General features: G+C 35.1%; 1 protein-coding gene across 1 annotated transcript; it reads right to left on the bottom strand.

The window, feature by feature from the left end:
* Nucleotides 1-2,521: 2,521 nt before the first annotated feature.
* LOC139692381 (uncharacterized) lies at nt 2,522-17,999 on the bottom strand. Its single transcript, XM_071590542.1, has 5 exons — nt 17,884-17,999; nt 17,573-17,767; nt 16,192-16,322; nt 9,365-9,913; nt 2,522-7,482 (listed from the first exon to the last, which is right to left on the bottom strand). The coding sequence occupies exons 1-5, from the start codon at nt 17,937-17,939 to the stop codon at nt 7,280-7,282; spliced, it is 1,134 nt and encodes a 377-aa protein (XP_071446643.1). The 5' UTR covers nt 17,940-17,999; the 3' UTR covers nt 2,522-7,279.
* Nucleotides 18,000-18,199: the final 200 nt, after the last annotated feature.

Raw genomic sequence — 18,199 nt, 5'->3', positions numbered from 1 at the left:
GTTAATTGGATAGTTGAACATCAGGGGTTTTTTTCAGAGCAAGAGTCATGATGTTGCATTTTCCAGGGTTTAAGTTAAGCCTCCAGGTATCACACCATACGGAAATTTGATTTAAGGCAAGTTGAGGGTGAATACCGTCATAAGTTTTATTAATTTGCTTGTAAATCTTGCAATCATCAGCATAGATAAGGGTATGGGCCTGGGAGGAAAGAAGTCGGGAAGGAAGATCATTAACGAATAAATTGAAAAGATATGGCCCAAGGACACTGTCCAGACATCACAGGAGACCAAGAGGAAGAAGCATTTGAGAGTATCACACGCTGGTTTCTGTGGGTGAGAAAGCTAAAAAGAAGGCTTAGGAACATAACATGAATGCCAAACTGTTGGCTGAGTTTATGAAGGAGAAGTTGATGATGCAGAGCATCGAAAGCCTTAGAGAAGTCAAGGTAGATGGCTTCAAGTTGACTTGATTTGTCTATTGCCATGACCGTGTGGTGCTGAAAGACGGCGAGATTTGTGAGACATGATCTGCTTGGGAGGAAACCATGCTGCTGAGAAATAGAAAGGGAGAGGTGAAATAATAAATCCTGTTGAGAATAATATGTTCACAAACGGAAGACAGGATTGGAAGCAATGAGATAGGGCGATAGTTTGAAACATCATTCTAGGGACCTGTTTTCTGTATCGGAATGATATTGGCAAATTTCCATTGAGGAGGGAAGGTTCCTAGAGAAAAACAGCGATTAAAAAAGATGGCTAAAGGTTGTGAGAGGGCTGAAGGGCAATTGTGAATAAATTTAGGGCTGAGAGCATCTGGGCCAGGTGAGCAATGGAGGGGTATTTTGCAGAGGTATTGAAAGACTTCCCGGGAGTCTGTCTGTAAGTGGGATAGGGAATGGTTTATATTAGGAAGGAGGGAATGGACAGAGGTAATACTGAGGTTAGAAGCAGGCTGCAGGCAATCGGAAAAGAATTTAAGAAAGAGGTTGGGTCTCTCTGATCCTGCAGCTTTTTGGGTACCATAGGAGTGCTTCAAGAATTTGAGAACGATTATGGCACTGGTTGATAAAGGACTAGAATTTTTTGGGGCTAGAGGAAATGTTAGAGGAGACAGTCTGCCAATAGTTTTCATAGTCACAGCAAACGAGGAATTTGGAATATCAGCATAGATCAATGAATGATCAGCACGTTTCCACATTTGGGACGGCCTTATGGAGGTGCTAAGCATGATTTTTGCTACCCAGAACATGAATAGTATCCTGTTTAAACCATGAGGGGAATTTTTTTTGTCTTGGGCTAGAACTAGAGGATCAAAGTCTTTTATGACGGCCTCGAGGACAGCATGAAAGAAGTCCACTCCTTCTTCAAGGGATAATGAGGAAAGGACACTCCAGGGAATAAGGTCGAGGGAGCGGTTGACATCCTCCCAGCGAACCTTCGACCAGGCAAGAAAGGGCTTAGATGGAGTGGGAGGAGCCCCGTGGGATTTCCAGGAGCCACGGAAGAAGAAATGGGCACCAATGGACTGGTGGTCTGAGTCGAAAATGTGTCTGCCGGGGGTGATTGCCTTGGGCACAGCGATCGAGAGCAGGTAGTCCAGGGGCCAGCCATATTGCAGGTGCTCTCGAGAGTGTGTTATGGGAGTTGGAGTGCATTTACAAAATGTTCAATCAAAAATTTGTCATTGGAATTGAGTGGGTGGCCGTTCGTGGGAGATTCCCAGCAAATTGATAAATTAAAATCACCCACAAGAATCACAGGTCCCAGATTTATGGCCCAAAACACTGAGTCAAGACAACTTTCCAGTACACTCAAGTCACTTGCGGAAGGAACAGCCTATGAATAATTTGTTAGCATTTGAGGATTTCACACGGGGTAATGATGATTCGCTCTACACAATTTCACAGTTAGTCTCTAGGTCTTTTCTCCGTTTCGAAAGAAACACTGATTTAATTTTAACATTCTGCTTCCTCTGGAGAGGCGATCTTGTCTATATACATTGTGAAATAAAAGCAATCGAATTACCAATACTTGTATATCTTCATCCCTTGAAATCATATATACCTTCTGCTACCCAAATGTGTATTATTGTGATTTCTTAAAGTCTGTTACTGAATTTCCTCATCAAAATGTAATAAATAAGATATAAAATTGTCTCAACAAATATTATTATTTTAAAGATAGTTAACATTTGAACGTGTGATCAATTCCTAAATTATTTTTAATAAAAAGGTAAAATGGGCATCAAGTAACCATGTCTACCGAATTCCTTCACTATTTCACACAAGAAAGAACTTAATTTCCTTTTCTTGGGGCATGCCCTTATTCTACATACGCTATGCTTGTTGCCAAGGAAAAATCAAATTTGCTTGTCACAACAAAGGCTGTAACAAAACTTGAATTAAAGTGTGACAGTAAAACTGGTATATTACTTTTAACAACAGGTCAAACTTTAACACAAGTTAAAAGTATATTTAAACACAGCTCCAATAAGAAAAACTTATATTTCATATATGCACCATTTATTTTCTTTTACATGAATTTTACATGACAGGAACAATACATTAAATTAGTTAAATTGAGCCATTCCAAATATTTCTAATACTGCTTTCCAATTGCACACATTAGTACATGGAGGTATGTTAGAAAAACCCAAATGAAATGAATTTCGATGGAAATAAATAATAACTTTGTGAAAAATGAAAAGTGGGTACTCATTCTCCAAACGACCTTTGACTTTACACAAATTATGTTCAAGCAAAGTCACAACTTCAAATATTATGCCCCATTGCAATTATATGGTATGGCATAGAGGTATGGACAATAAGTCAAACATTTTAAATTATATGAAGTGGCATCAACATGCTTATACTATTAATCAGTATAACCACAACTAACAAACTTTAAGTAAAAAGTTCTCCTATCTTCACTTTCTTTCAAAGCAGCACCTTATGTGATTAGTAAATGGATCACAAAAGAAGGATATGAGTGTGACAGATTATTTGCAGAAGTAAACAAATAAAAACTATTTCAATATAATAAGGATTTCTGAAACATGTAATAGCTCTACACATGTGTCCATGTACTTTAACTAATGAGTACAAATTTGTTGAAAGCAACAATTGATAAACATATATTTTATATAATAAAAAATTATAACAGTTCTATTATTATCTTATATATACACAACTTTGGAAATGTTCAAAAAAGCCACACTTCCACTGTTTTATTAGGTGATACTGCAGCTATTGGCAGACGTTTATCAGTCTAAAAAATTATTTATAAAAACCTAAACACTTATAAATGCTACAGGGCACACCCAAAACAGCATAAGAATTACATTGGGAAAAATAAGAAGAAACATTGGCAACCTGACTTTTAGGCTGAAACCTAGTTAAAACAAGAAATTATACTCTTCCAATTTTCTTAACATATGTTAAAGCATCAGCACATGGTAATAGCAACAAGTACAAAACAAGAAAATATGAACTTCAACTCCTTCACATTACTATAGAGAATAAATGCCTTTAAAAGCAATATGGCTGCAGTAAAAAAATACAATAGTGGAGCTTAAAAATCAGTCTTTGGCATTAGCTGAGAATCCTAAGGCACTTGAGTAATGAAATGTCATCAGCATCTCCACACAGACGTCATAAAAAAAATAAATCACAAAATATACTTTTCACTTTAAAAGATCCGAAAATATTTTGTGCGGGAAGATTTTGCCAAACACACTCACACACACATGATGAAGCATTTAGATGTGCTCATCAAAATTGCCATAAATTTATCTGTACGCACAGCCAAGAGATATAAATGGGTATTAATGGCAAATTTCACAATAAGCAGAAAAGCACATTTTGTCATAATTAGCAATAGGTTAAATTCTCTTAGAATATTACCCAGCATGTGTACATTTAACCGATACTAGGAAAAATGCTGGCATAAAAATACTTTGATAACCAAAACATAAGGTATCATTTAAGAAGTTAAAAAACTGCTGCACATAATCAGGGTTGACCAAATACTGAAAGAGTGCCTACTCTTGGTAACTTCCAACTGAATGATGGTAAGTGACAAAAAATATTTTTATCTGTAAGAAAATATATGAGTAAAAACACTGTTGAAAATATTCTTGATGTCTTAAATTAAAAAGGCATTGAAAGAGGTGGCAAACCAAAACCTACTGGCAGAACTTATGAAATTAACTAACCCTAAAAATACCCACACATAAGATATTCCACTTCAAAGTCACTGGTTTCAACAATAACTATGAAGCCCAGAGTTCCTGGAGCTACAAACACTTCTAGTTGTACCCATGCAGTGTACCTTTGAGTATGAGAACAATATGCACTCGAGCATGTGAACTTAACAACAGTACCCTAAATTTATTAACCTCGAGGTGCAGGTCATCACCCTCAAAATCAAGAAAAACGTAACATATATTCAACCAAAATATTGTTTAAGCCACTGACTTGGGTCAATCCAAAGCTCTTTAGCGGTTTTCTATTTTCTTTTAAGAAATGCCTAGTTGAATTCAGAAGCATTGTTTTGCACTTCAGAATATCTTCAATCAAGAACTGACATTCAAATTTCATCAATCATTACTAGCACACACCTTTATGCACTTGGATCTATTAAACATATGTATCAACACTTGGGCAGAATGATATGCAAAAATAATTTTTCTAGAGAAATAAGTCCACTCAAATTGATGAATTATTAACGATGTTACCATAGACACTCAACTCATGATACAATATGAATATTAACTAACTCATCTTAACACTCTTAAACCTTCTCATTTTTAATAGCATTTCCTTGAAACAACCGCCCTCCAAGCATAAACAATGCATGCAAAAATATTTTTTTCAAACACAACTGCTAAGAGGCATAAAATCATTAAGTTCATACTTTAATCAATATATATTTATATATACCTTTATCAGTTAACCATTCCAAAATATTATGTTGATAAATATTGCTAAAAAATTATGAATAGAGAAGACCATTTATCTAAACCCCAAAACAAAGAAAAAAAGATTATGAGCTCTGATAGCGACCACCCAGAACACAACTCTTCATTCAAATTTACGACTGGGCAATATTTAGCAATCTCTTTGGTGTAGTTGAATCGCTGGATGTAAAGGATTGAGAGAATGTACAAATATTATATGTATCTAAATTGGCAAACAGTGACCAAAGTGGCAATATGAAGCACAGTCTGTCTTTTTGAATCCATATTTTCCATATCTTTCCTCAAATGTCTACAAAAAAAAAACTTCTTCACTTCTCCTATTCTCGACCCTATATGTCATCACCATAACTTTAGATCTAAGGCACTGTAATTCACTTTTACTAAAAACTACAAACATGGCAACAATTAGGCATTCTACTCTTACACATCTGCTAACAGTTTGCACAGAAAGTAGGGGAAGAATCATCACTTCTCAACATGAAACAAGAGCACTTTGGTGTCAATTAAAGAATTTACACCAAATATTAAAAGAAAACCCTCACATGAATTACCTATGATAATAGTAAATCCAACTTTTCAAAGAAAATACAGACAAAGAAACCATGTAATGACAGAACCCAAATGAATGAAATCCTACAGTTTACATACTTTTTAATGATCCAGACAGCCCTCCGTATAAATAAATGCTAAAAAAACTCAAAGTTTAATTTCTGAAAAGTGGAATAAACAAAAAATTTCACTGCCCCACAAAGATGAAATGGCAATTTTTGGTGTATTTTTTCCATGTCTCATTCATAACCCTTTCAAGCTTTTAGGCTTGTGCATATTACATGAGTGAAATTAGTTTTTGGCAATAAATTAATTATTATAGGGTGCGTTAATCAAATTTTTTAAATGACCATCAGACATTGATGGCAAGGTGGCCTGAACTTGGTGAAACTTGGCTAGATTGTTCAAATGGGGGTGGCTTCTTTAAATCACTTCAAATAAGACCATAGTTATTGAATGAGCTTGGTCATAAGCTACTTAATCTTCAAATTGATAAATATTTCTTTGAACATTCCATAAGAAATATACATGAATATAGAAAAATTATGATAAAAATAATAATTAAATTTCTTTAGGAACCGTTATGACATGAATTTACATATAAATACTTCAACATTAGTACTTTTTTCCTAACATTTATTACAGTTAACCAAATTGTTGTTGCAATATTATTTAATCAGTGATGGTTCTGAGAAATATTTCATTCAAACAACATGAAACTACAATTTTTCATATTTTCTCCCCATTCTCAATTTTAAATATTTTTTCACCAGTTCCCTCAAACATGCAAATTCAAGGCTTCACTATACTTTTGAACATGCAACTACTTGGCTATCTCAAAATAACTTCCTTCAACTCCTCGTTAAGCTAACTGAGAACTTTACACTCATTCAAAAGAAACAAAATTTTTACGTCAAAACCTAGTTAAGACTTCTTACTTCAAATATTATACGTGATCCAAGGCTATGCATCCAGTGGCATGGATGGCTAATTAAATAGAGGTGACATGAAATAAAGAAAATACAATGAACCAATCGGAATACACATTAGCACCAAAGGAAACTCACAAAATTAAAATGAAATTTGGGAACAAAACTCAGCTTATTTTTAATTATCAATATTTGTCCACCTTCACTTTTCCCTGGTGTTACTAAAGATTTAATCAAATACTGAAGTTGACTGAGTAACTTCAAAACAAAAACACAAGTTTTACAACAAAAATGTAAATATTCAACGCAGATTAGAATATCCAAATACAATATATGTGCCATCAACTTTTGGTTAAAGCTTGAACTACTAATTTTTTAAATGAAAAACCTTTTCTCAAGGTAATATATCAAAAAACAAAAAAATATTATTTACTTGGTGAAGGTCAGGGGCAAACATTCCAGACAAATGATCTTCTACTGTGAAAAAAATATGCGTATTATAATTAGACAAAGGCATTTTTTCTGCTCATCAGGAACATTATTTTACAAGATCTTATTTTGAGGGTCATATAAACAAATTACCTTGTCAGTTAACTCTAAGAATTAAACCCCAGAATATACTCTTTGAAAACATAAATAACTATAAGAACACTGTAAAAGTGGCTGACACAAAATGCTTAAAAAATAGCAGCTAGGAATTTCACTCACAGGTACACGTATATAACGAGGTAAAAATTTTAAAGGTCATGAAAGCCACAATACAATTACTAGCAACCTTTAAAGAGCACCAGATTGATTTAGATGTTAACACGCAAGTTGTTTTTCAAGGGTCATTCTCGTTTACAGACTCCGTCTTTGTCTCTTGATAGTGATAGGAAATATGTTTCAATATGTTCTCCAGGGCAACAGAAGAAGATGACCCATGGTTTTGCCTCCACATATACTCCAGTATGTACTGCCGAGCATCCCTTCGAGGCAGCACTTGTGCCTCTTCACATATTTCCGCAGTGGTCCTCCATATCCCTCCTAAGCAAATAAAGTCCATATCCTTTTAGGTTAAACAATTTAAAAAAAAAACAAAATTCAAGGATAAAAGCTGATTAGATAGTAAAAATTGCTACTCATTAATGTCCATATCCTTTTCGGCTAAAAAATTAAAAGAAAACAAAATATAAGGATAAAAGCTGATTAGATAGCAAAAATTGCTACTCATTACCTAGGTCAACACCATTTATAATTAATCTTTTCAGGCATTACTATGCGGAATTTTTCCATGAGAATAATGCTAAAATAAAACTTCGTATTTACACATTTAAAATAAACATTAACGCGATTTCGGTTTCACTGTGATGCTGCTGCTCAGTGAAACCTAGGTTGTATTTAAGTTTATTTCATTAGAAGAATTACAACGTTTTATTATATGTTATTCATCAATACCATTTAAAAGGAATTAGATGAGTAATCACTGTGAACGATGGGGACTAAATACTAACATCCATTACTAAAAAGAAAGAAAGACTCGTACTTTTCCACAGACTTTATTATACGGTACCATATAATAAAATCTGTGGAAAAGTACGAGTCTTTCTTTCTTTTTAGTAATGGATATTAAATACTTCCACGAAGTGAAGCCTGAAACAATAGAACTAAATACTAAGTTGAACTTTTTGCAATCATATTATCACAATGCAGGCAAAGAAACACTAATTTAAGTAATACAATGTAAATTCATAAACTTGAGTAGATGGAACGGTTGACTTATTTCGGAAATATTTTGGACCAAAATGGTCAAAGTAATAGGGATATAAGAAGAATTTTGGCAAGGGAGCTTTCACAAGATGATAGGATTTGATGGTTGAAGGGATGTTGAATGGAATGGACAGAGGAAAGAAGAATGTGGAATTTCAAGAGGGACTTATTGCCGTGTCAAATGCCAGGTTGTGTTTCCTTGGGAGAGGCAAAGAAATACATTATTGTGACATGTCTGTGACCATCCAAAACCTACTTAAAATGGCTGAATACTAAAAATAATGAAAATAATTCTTTTGAATTCTCCAAAGCAATGCAAGGTAATCCCGTGGCTCATGATGCCAAATCAACAATGAGATTATTAATATAAAGAAACATAGATTACAATGAAGACAACTTTCTTTGCTTTGAAGATTTCCAGAATATATTTTAAAAAGTAAAAAAGGGATGTAAGCATTACAGAACATAAGAGCAAAATGGAGAGATAGCTACTCTTTAAAGAGATAGCTACCTGTATGTGGATCAGATGGCAGAAGTAAGGGTAGAGGAGAGAGAATTGAGATGGGCAGTGACATTCAGGGGAGTATGAAAAGGAAAATATTGCCATTGCTTCTTAACTTAATACAGAGGAAATATTAAATATAGTCTGGCTAACTTGAGCTGGGGATGAAAGTGATTAGAGATATGTGATAAGTCAGTTAGGTATACATATAATCAAGCACTGGTTAATTAGATAGTCAGGGAATGGATTGTTCATTGAATTCTTCACAGGAACTATTCAAGAAGTATGGCATGGACATCAATCACAAAAAACCCAAAGTAATGAGATTCACAAGAAGTAGGAAGACTAAGTTAAACATTAAAGCAGGAGAAAATAAAACTAAAACACACCAGAAGACACATTAGGCGAACTTAACTGCAAAAAGGTGAACTTAAAAGAGGAGAACCAATGACGTGTATGCTAAATAAAGTTATTATTAGCAAATAATTTCATATGATGTATACAACAGAATGATTTCAAACCTGGTCTTTGAGACAAATGGAGAAAGTAAGTTAGAGGGGAAGACTAATGATGGAATTATATGTCACACCCTTCCTTTAATCAGTGAATTACCAATGATGATCAAGTCAAAATGATAAATTTTTAAGTATCACTTACTCAAGTTATTCATCATGCATTTCGTGTCAGGTTGATCAAGGGCAACCAGCGACTCCACCGACACACCACATAGCCCTGTGAGACGCTGCAGAGGTTGTAGTGGTACCCAACGCATCGTGCCGACAACCTTAGTGCCTGGCAGAACAATCTGTGCCAGGTGAGCCAACACAGCACCCACTCCCTTCTCTTCTCGGTCCCCATTGCTCTTCCAACAGATTCGCTTCTTCTTGGCCGGTGGTTCAAACAACTGATCAATGCACTCTTCCTTAATCTTCTTCAAGTCCTCAAACTTTTCATCCAACAAAGTCATCCACACACGCGGAGGCAAACTTTTGAGGTCTGCGATGCACAGGATTCTCTTTGGTCTCGGTTCGGTTGGAGTTTGCTTGACCAAGTAGTTGGGACTCATGTACACACTTGGAAAAACATCAACAAGAACAACACCACCAACCCCACCGAGTGCCCATTCCTCTTGATGTGCTATGACATACTCTGCAGTTACGTCAATGCACTGCTTGTAGATCCGAGTGACAACTCGTGGGCAGATATCTGCAGGATGAACAATGTAAGAGGAGGACATGATTACAAAAAGACTATACTACTCATAAACAAACCCTGACAAACAATATTTGATTTCATTAGAAATGACATAAGGAAAGTAAGAATATATAAAATTGATAACAGGAAGCATTTATTTAACAATTGATTCTTCTAAGCGTTAATGTGTTTTATATTCAAATTTAAAACATGCAAATCAACTACCAACAAGCATGCATTACTACTGCATCTACTTGAGCTAAAATAGAATGATAAATCTTAATGTGATTCTACTAGTAACAGTATTTCAACTCACCTCTGAATGAGTCCAATTGTAAAGATTTAAAAAAATAATTTGAAATTATTACTCACAAGTATGGAAAGAGATTTCTAAAAACTTTCCAAGGTGTAAAGCTTAAGATTTTATGTGACCACCTTATACTAATATAATGAGCAAATGACACTCCTGTATTATTATGGCATGAATTGTTATATTACACCATAAAATATTCTCTAATAACAATATTTTACCAAATGAAACAGTTTCTGGCGTCACTTGGTGGAAATTCTTCATATTGAAATTAAATTTAAAATACTTCGGCTTTCCACATAAACCACTTTTATTACTACCTAGGTTTCGTTATGGTATAACATCATCACCTGATGATGTTATACCATAACGAAACCTAGGTAGTAATAAAAGTGGTTTATGTGGAAAGGCGAAGTATTTTAAATTTAATTTCAATATTTTACCACATATCCGTTGACAGTATAGGCCAGAGGACAATGTACCATTTGAATAAAACATGATGACTGCCCATCTTCAGATACTCAGCAAGTACTCACGTTATGAGAAGCAAGCAGGACTTTTCCCCGACAAATCGAATATTAACTGACGAAAATTGGTTAATGAATCAAATAAACCAACATTTTATCCTTATCCAGCTAATAATTGACAATGTGGGACAACATGAGAGTTAGGGAAGGACATGCATTCATGGAGTAAATAGCTGGTATTATAAAATGACACTATACAGGTGACCTGTATACAACTGACAGCCAGTTTATCCTATTTTTTTTCCAAAACCTAAATTCTATATTCAAGGACAAACACAGGATTTTTCACTGACCGACATTGCACAAAAGGCAATTCTTCAAAACTGTTGGCTAAAATATAATACTTATTTAATTTCTTATTTCAATATATTTTACATAGATGCTTCAGCTGGTCAGATTTTCATGCATGCAAAAGTATACTTAACTATAACTAAGTACTTAAGGGGATCTTCTTTAATTCTAGCTGAATAGCATTCTAATTGATATCAATAAAACTTTGTACATATGTAGACGCATTGGTTAACTACCACCACAGCTCACAAAGTAGTTTCCAGCCATCTACAGGCCCATAATCAACACCGAATCCAAGTTTTTCACCAATCATCCAGAAACCATATGCCACCAAGACCTTAATGTAATGGTCAAAAAACTCCATGATATTGGAACTCAGATGTACAATACCCTTATATATGACACTAAGAGGGTGATCCAATACCAATATCAAAGTAATGAGTTAAAATAAACAGAGTTTTCAGGTAATAGCCTCCACACCATTCAATGATTCCTTATCAAATTTGGCATACCCTTAACACCCTAGAAAAAATATTGTGGGTTTTCTAACTGCCAACCAACCCTAAAGACCACCCTCTTGAACATATTCATAGGAAGGACGAGACAGGATGATGATGCCCATATTAACTTAAATAAAAAAGTAATTACTAAGCCTGAATTTATTACTGGCCACATTACCAAAAGAATGATTTTTATCAAGATTGAGAAGAAGAACTATTTTAAGTCAAGAGAGAAGATATGAAACTGAAATGTTCACTTTGAGGTTGGTTTTGGACAAGAATACAGGCACAAAAATTTAAAACATTTTAATGAGGCAACCCTGGAGATAACTAATTTTGATATGGGATTTGAATGATTATGGGTTATAGGGAGAAATGGAATGAAGCAGAGGGGTATGGAATAGAAGGGAATTTTTTCAAATTGATAAAATTCAATTTGATTCGTAAAATGAATGTATTGATAAAAGTATGTGGAACTGAATAAAGATATACATATTGATAGCATGCAAATGAATCTATGGACTGTATAAACAATGTTTTTGAAGATAAAAAGGATGAGGACAATTAGAGCAAAAAGTAAATAACTAAGGTGAGAACCTAATTGGACACTGAAATTACATTGGGAGAGAAAGCCTAAGAAGGAGAAATTTCATTCACTGACATCCCATAAAAAACTTGAAAAATATCGATCACTGGAAATTGGGCACTGAAAACTTAATATTTTCATTGTGTTATATTTTAATTATGTTTTCACCCAAAACATCATTTTTGTAAAAAATAATAATTTATAATCATGACTTTTATCCATGGAATCCCATCTATTAATATTATAAAGATGAGAATTATCTTGATGTGAAGGTGTAAAGGTGGATGCAGGGCATTATTGGTTGGCAATGGAATGTTGAAGACCGTGACGAGGGGTTATCATAAGCTTTTAATTATTACTAAAAAATAATCAAGATAAACTAAGTTTTTATTCATTATTCATAAGACTTCTCTACAAAGTCACCATCGAGAGTTCTACATTTTTCCACGCATTTCTTGACCTTTCTAAGGCCATCATTGTAGTACTCAGTAGTTTGCATCAAAAACCACCGTTACACCTCTTGAATGGCACCATTTGTGCAGTCAAATATCTGACCCCACTCTGGTTTTTTGTGTCCTGAGAGTAAGAAAATGTTGCTTGGTTTGGCAGAGCATGGTAGATGTTGCAAAATTTCAAAGCAACATTACTTAGATTGCTGATCCCTCTGTTTACTCCTCAAAAGAAGTGAGTAACCATGGAAACCAGAGTGGTGACATGGGCAGTTCTTCGCATATAATTTTCCAGACACAGCCATAACTAAGATTAGCCTCATTCATGATCATTTGCATGGTTGCTCTTCAGTTTAATAGCATAAAGTCCTCCACTTTCCCCACTGCAGCAACTTCAGCTGTGGGTCTTCTACTTCTTTGATTATCTTTGATAGACGAGGGGGTCAAGTTGAAAATTCCTTTTCCACCTCACAACTGTGTCATAAGCAGCCTTTCATTTCAACAAACTTCCATTATTTCATCATGGATTTGCTGGGCACTGTAACCTTTCAAATGAATGAACTTAATGAGACTGCAAGCCTCTATCTTCTCCATACAGTGCGTTACTTCAAGTAGTAGTTGTAGTTTTGAGGGGAGGCGACCGACAGCTAAGGTCATTTGCGCCATAGGGGAAGGACAGGAAAGGATGAAGGGTGGAGAGAAACCCGGCGTCGGCATTAGCCTACTCTTTACGAAAGGCACCAAGGGGTCCACGGCTTAACGTCCCATCTGACGGACGGCGTACTCACTCAAAGTGCCCTCCACAAAGCACCTCAAGTAGGGATCGAGATACCTCTGAAAAATATTCAACACCGCCGGGATTTGAACCCGCGCCCTCAGGGTGGGAAGCCAGTACGTTAGCCCCCGCACCATCTCGATCCCCTTCATTACTTCAATCTACCACTTCCTGAGACAGAGCAAATCAACATTAAAGGCAGAGATTTATGGAATTATGTAAATATGGATCAATTAATATTCAGCTACCTAGGTTATTTCTTAGAAATAGTTGCTTAAAACCAATAGCCCCAGGGATCGGGATGTTGCAGTGACTAGCATACTGGCTTCCGCCCAGTGGGTCCAGGTTTGAATCATGGAGATGGTACATTTTTTCAGTGGCATTACAATCCATACTGGAAGTGCTTTGTTGAGAACACATTAAGTGAATATGCTGTCCATAAGATGGAAAATCAAGCGGTAGACCACTTGGCACATTTTGTTAAGAGTAGGCTAATACCAATGCCAGGTTTCTCTCCACCCTTCCTCCTTTCCCATCCATCCCTAATGGTGCAAAAACCTCAGCTATTGATTGCCTCCCTTGATAACTACTATTGCTATAGTTTACCCTAGTTTAGAGGTGATCATTGGGTGAGCAAGAAAGGTAAAGGAATAGGTATGTTGGAAAGAATGAAGGTAGGTAGAATGTATGCAGAATTGAAGTATAGAGATTATTATAATGTGGGGTATCAGGTTATGTCTTGTTATGTGAGACTAAGAAATTTTGCAGTGGCCTATCTTTGTCCATTCAAAACCTACCCACCTACAGACTAACAAAATGATAATATTATAAAATAGTCAAAGTACTCTATAAATAACTACTCTATGCAAGCAGATTTGTTTCAGACTAAAATTTTCCTGATATAAAAGCACTTTAAAAGAATTATGAAAATAGTAGATTAATCATTTTTGGTGTACGTTTTATAGTAAGTATAAAAAAGGACCTTTTTCAAATTTATATGACATGAATAAATGTGGTCAAAGCATTCAAAAAAGATTATCTTTACCTCTCACCCAGAAAAAAGGCAACAAAACAATAACAATCCAATAGTACTTCAAATTATAAAGCAACAGCAAGAGTAATTACTAGGAAACCAATGACTTTTACAACTTCTAGACCTCCTATCTCTTAAGTTGTCACCGGTTTTGATAGCTTGGTGAAAAAACAGAGTGTCAAGAACCCTCTGTTAGATTGTTTTCTCATTTTATTGAGATAACTAAAATAAATAGATAGTAGGTTCAAAGGCTAGAAAAATAAATCTGAATCATATTCCAGACATGTTCTTTACAAGTATCAACCTAATAATTTCCCCAAGCCATATGAGCAATAAATACATTGACAAATAACAAATTAATTGCATTATCCTTGTCAACTGACTGTTGGGAAGACTGGGATTTTGTTTCAGGGTCTTAGCTGTAGACCCGACTCATTTCCAGTTATGGCCTTTTTTTAGAAAACCTGGGTCATCACTTGGAGCAAACCCCTGCCACCACAGCACAAAATTGTTGGTGTTGATGAGATGGAGAATGTAAATGCAATGTGGCAGCTGATGAACATTTCAAACAATGGCTTTGCCAATTGTTTTGAAAAGTGGAAGAGACACTGGGATAAGTGAATGAGGTCCAAAAGGGGCGTATGTACTTCAAAGGCCTCATTCTTCTCAAGAGGCTATATTGCTCAAAATATTGCATGGCTAAATCCTTTCCGAGAGTTTGTTTGAAAGTTGAGGTCGTGTTTTGAGAACAAAATGATAGGATAAAAGGGAAAGGTGTTTGGAAGACAAAGGGGTTTGCCTAATGTTCAAGCATTCGATCAAATATCTGCTATCTCTTACAGCATCTAGGTAGTCATTTTTTCCTTAGTAATAAACCAACACACCTCATGAAATTTGTTATCTCCCGCATAACTTTATGGAATTTGCAACACATTTTGAAATGAAAAAAGTCACTTTGTAATTCCAAACACATTTCATTTAGAACATGACCTAGGTTTCGACGTTGGACATCATTATCAGGTCATACCCGATGTTGACGTCCATGGTCCAAACCTAGGTTGTGTTCTAAAGGAAGTGTGAGTGGAATTACATCATTTCAACACATTTCACAATAAAGTTGAAAAAAGACGAGACTAAATAAAAAGTTTTTGTCTCAGTCATTATGGAACAGTTCCACCAGTCCAGTTTCATCGCATATGAATCCGTAATTTTTTTAAATTTGATAACTTAACTAACAGTAGCAATGAAATTCAAATATCGTTAGCTAATTATCTTGGAACAAGTTTCAGTAAAATATTTGTTTTTTCAATTGGAATGATGTAGTCACAAACACAAGATATAGCTCCAGCATATTCAGTTGCTACATAAACTTACTTCAGTGCACTTAACTTTCAGTGCCGCAACTTAACCTTTTTGATTGCCGATGAGTTAACAGTAGTGGTCACAAGAGCAAAGTGCAAACAATGAAGACAGACCATCAAATCATCTAACTCAATCACTTATATTTTATACAGCAACGGAATGCATGTGTTGTTTAGTTTCCACTTATTTAATAAAAGTTGTTGCTTAACACAAACTACTGCTGCATTTATTTCGCCGCACACTAGCTATGACCCTCTTGGAGTTGAATTCACAGCCTTCATTAATCCTTAATTCATTGCATTACATATATCCTCAGTATATTGCCATTTCAAAGTGTCTCTTTCACTGTATCTCTCAAGAATAAATTCATAATCTCAATATATAGCAATGACAGTAAAGCTAATTTCTAATTCCAAGATTCCAATTATTATTTTAAAACCTTATTCAAGTTTAATACCAAAACGGCAGGAGCAGTCTTCCACTGAGAGTCGCTCACACCAACCAAGAATAGTTTCCAATGCTTTCTTTATTTCACAGTGAATGTTGCTGAAGAAGGAGCCATGGCGTATAGGCAAGCGACCAGCACATCTGGAATGCAATAGAAAACAAAAATATCACGCTGAATTGAGGTGAGACGGTAAAAGATAATCAGTGCTCAAGTAAAGCGCACTTCTATGGCTAATAATGATTATTGAGGGAGGTGACCGAAACCTAAGTTTATTTGCACAATTAGGAATAGGTATTTTAAATAGGGAAAATTGGCAGGATTAAATGTTCAGGGAATGGAGTAAGCATGGAGAGAACCCAACTTCAGCATTAGCCTACTATTTATAATAAGCAACAAGGGGTCCACAGTTGAACATCCCATCCGATTGAGAGTATACTTCACTTGAAGTACTTCCCACACAGCACCCCAAGTAGGACAATTTCATCCTCAGCCTGTTTTCTATCTATTAAAGAATTTCAAACAATGCAATTTATTGACACTTATTCTAGATGAGTGTATCATTTAATAAATGATCATTAATCACTTACATAATCAAATGCTTCCTAAATTTTGCACACACATAGAACATCATTTTATAATCAAGCATCAAAAACCTCCCAAAGTGTAGTTATGAACAGTTAGAAACTTAGTTAGTGTTGAACAATCTATATGAAATCCAGGCTGCTCATCAATAATAATATTTTCAAAGATATTTCTAATATAGTCAAGAGCAATAATTCAATAGACCTTAGCTAACCCAGAATAATGGCTATCAGTCGGCAGATGTCATCATTAAAGAATAATTATCGCCATATTAATGGACAGGCACAATATTGCCAGGTTTCAAATTACATGGGGAGGTACCAGACAATGTGGATCAAGTACACAAAACAGTAGGTGGTCCTGCAACCATGTCCCTACCGTATTTCAGCACAAAGTTTTTATTTAATTATTAAGTTTTAATTTATGGTCTACTTCGTGACTAGTGACAGAGATAAACGCTAAGTTAAAAATACTACCATGCCCGTTTACCTCAAGCTCAGCAAAACATAAAAAAGTTAAAATATTGGCCATGTCATTTGAATCTTAATCATTTTATGTGATCAATCAGCATATGGTAAAGCAATACCGAGTTTCGGAAATGACCTCATGCATAAAAGCTCGACCTTTACTTCCTCGGGGAAAGCGATATAATAGGGATCCAAATTACTTCATCTGAATAGAAATATGGGTAATAATGTTCTTTAATAACTCATATTTACTTAACTAAATAACAAAACATAGATGCTTCCTGTTACACCACAATAACATACATAACGAATACTTTTCACTAGCCGTTTGAAACACTCACCCTTCGATTGAGCACCTCCAGTTATACTTATCTCGAACGCGTGCCTTCGACCAAACCATATCTGTACCACAAAATTTCGATGGGCATTTTCCAGAACGTGACAATAGACAATGATCCTTAAGCCAATTGTATAAATCTACTTCATGTCCCTTTTCCATCAAAGGCCATAGCAGAGTTAAGAAGCAATCTCTCTCCCTGAAAAACGGCCAAGCAATAAAATCATATACAGCTATCAGGGTAACATTAGCAATCATTTTTTATTAAAGTTAATGAAGAGATACGTAATGAGTGGTATGTGACAAATGGCTTACCCCTCACGTGGATTTGACCACTCAAATTCGTATACATCCTTGACTTCAGCTTTCATTTTTTGCACAATGAAACATAAACAAAGAGTGACAATAACAAAAACCCACTCAAGTTAGACTTTCTCTCATCATTGGACTGCCTGCCACTAAAAAAAAAACCTTTCAGAAAACAATAATGTAATGAAATGCGCCCTGCATTTAATAATATCTTGTTTAACCGTGTACGCAGAATGAACAACAATAAATGATAATTGTTGACATGTTAATATATATTTTGAATATTTTAATTTCAATAGAGGACTCCAATGTTATAGAAAAT

The sequence above is a fragment of the Hetaerina americana genome, unplaced genomic scaffold (genome assembly GCF_022747635.1).
Source record: "Hetaerina americana unplaced genomic scaffold, ioHetAmer1.1.p SCAF_4, whole genome shotgun sequence".
Classification (NCBI taxonomy): Eukaryota; Metazoa; Arthropoda; class Insecta; order Odonata; family Calopterygidae; genus Hetaerina; species Hetaerina americana.
Note: the sequence above shows the minus strand (reverse complement) of the source record. Positions and strands in the feature narration are given on the sequence as shown.

Excerpts from the sequence above, each read along its gene's own strand:
- LOC139692381 (XM_071590542.1), bottom strand. The coding sequence starts at position 17,939 with ATGAAAGCTGAAGTCAAGGATGTATACGAATTTGAGTGGTCAAATCCA. Across the intron at positions 17,768-17,883 it reads TGGTCAAATCCACGTGAGGG|GGAGAGAGATTGCTTCTTAA; the intron begins GTAAGCCATTTG and ends GCCGTTTTTCAG. Across the intron at positions 16,323-17,572 it reads TGGAGGTGCTCAATCGAAGG|ATGTGCTGGTCGCTTGCCTA; the intron begins GTGAGTGTTTCA and ends ATTGCATTCCAG.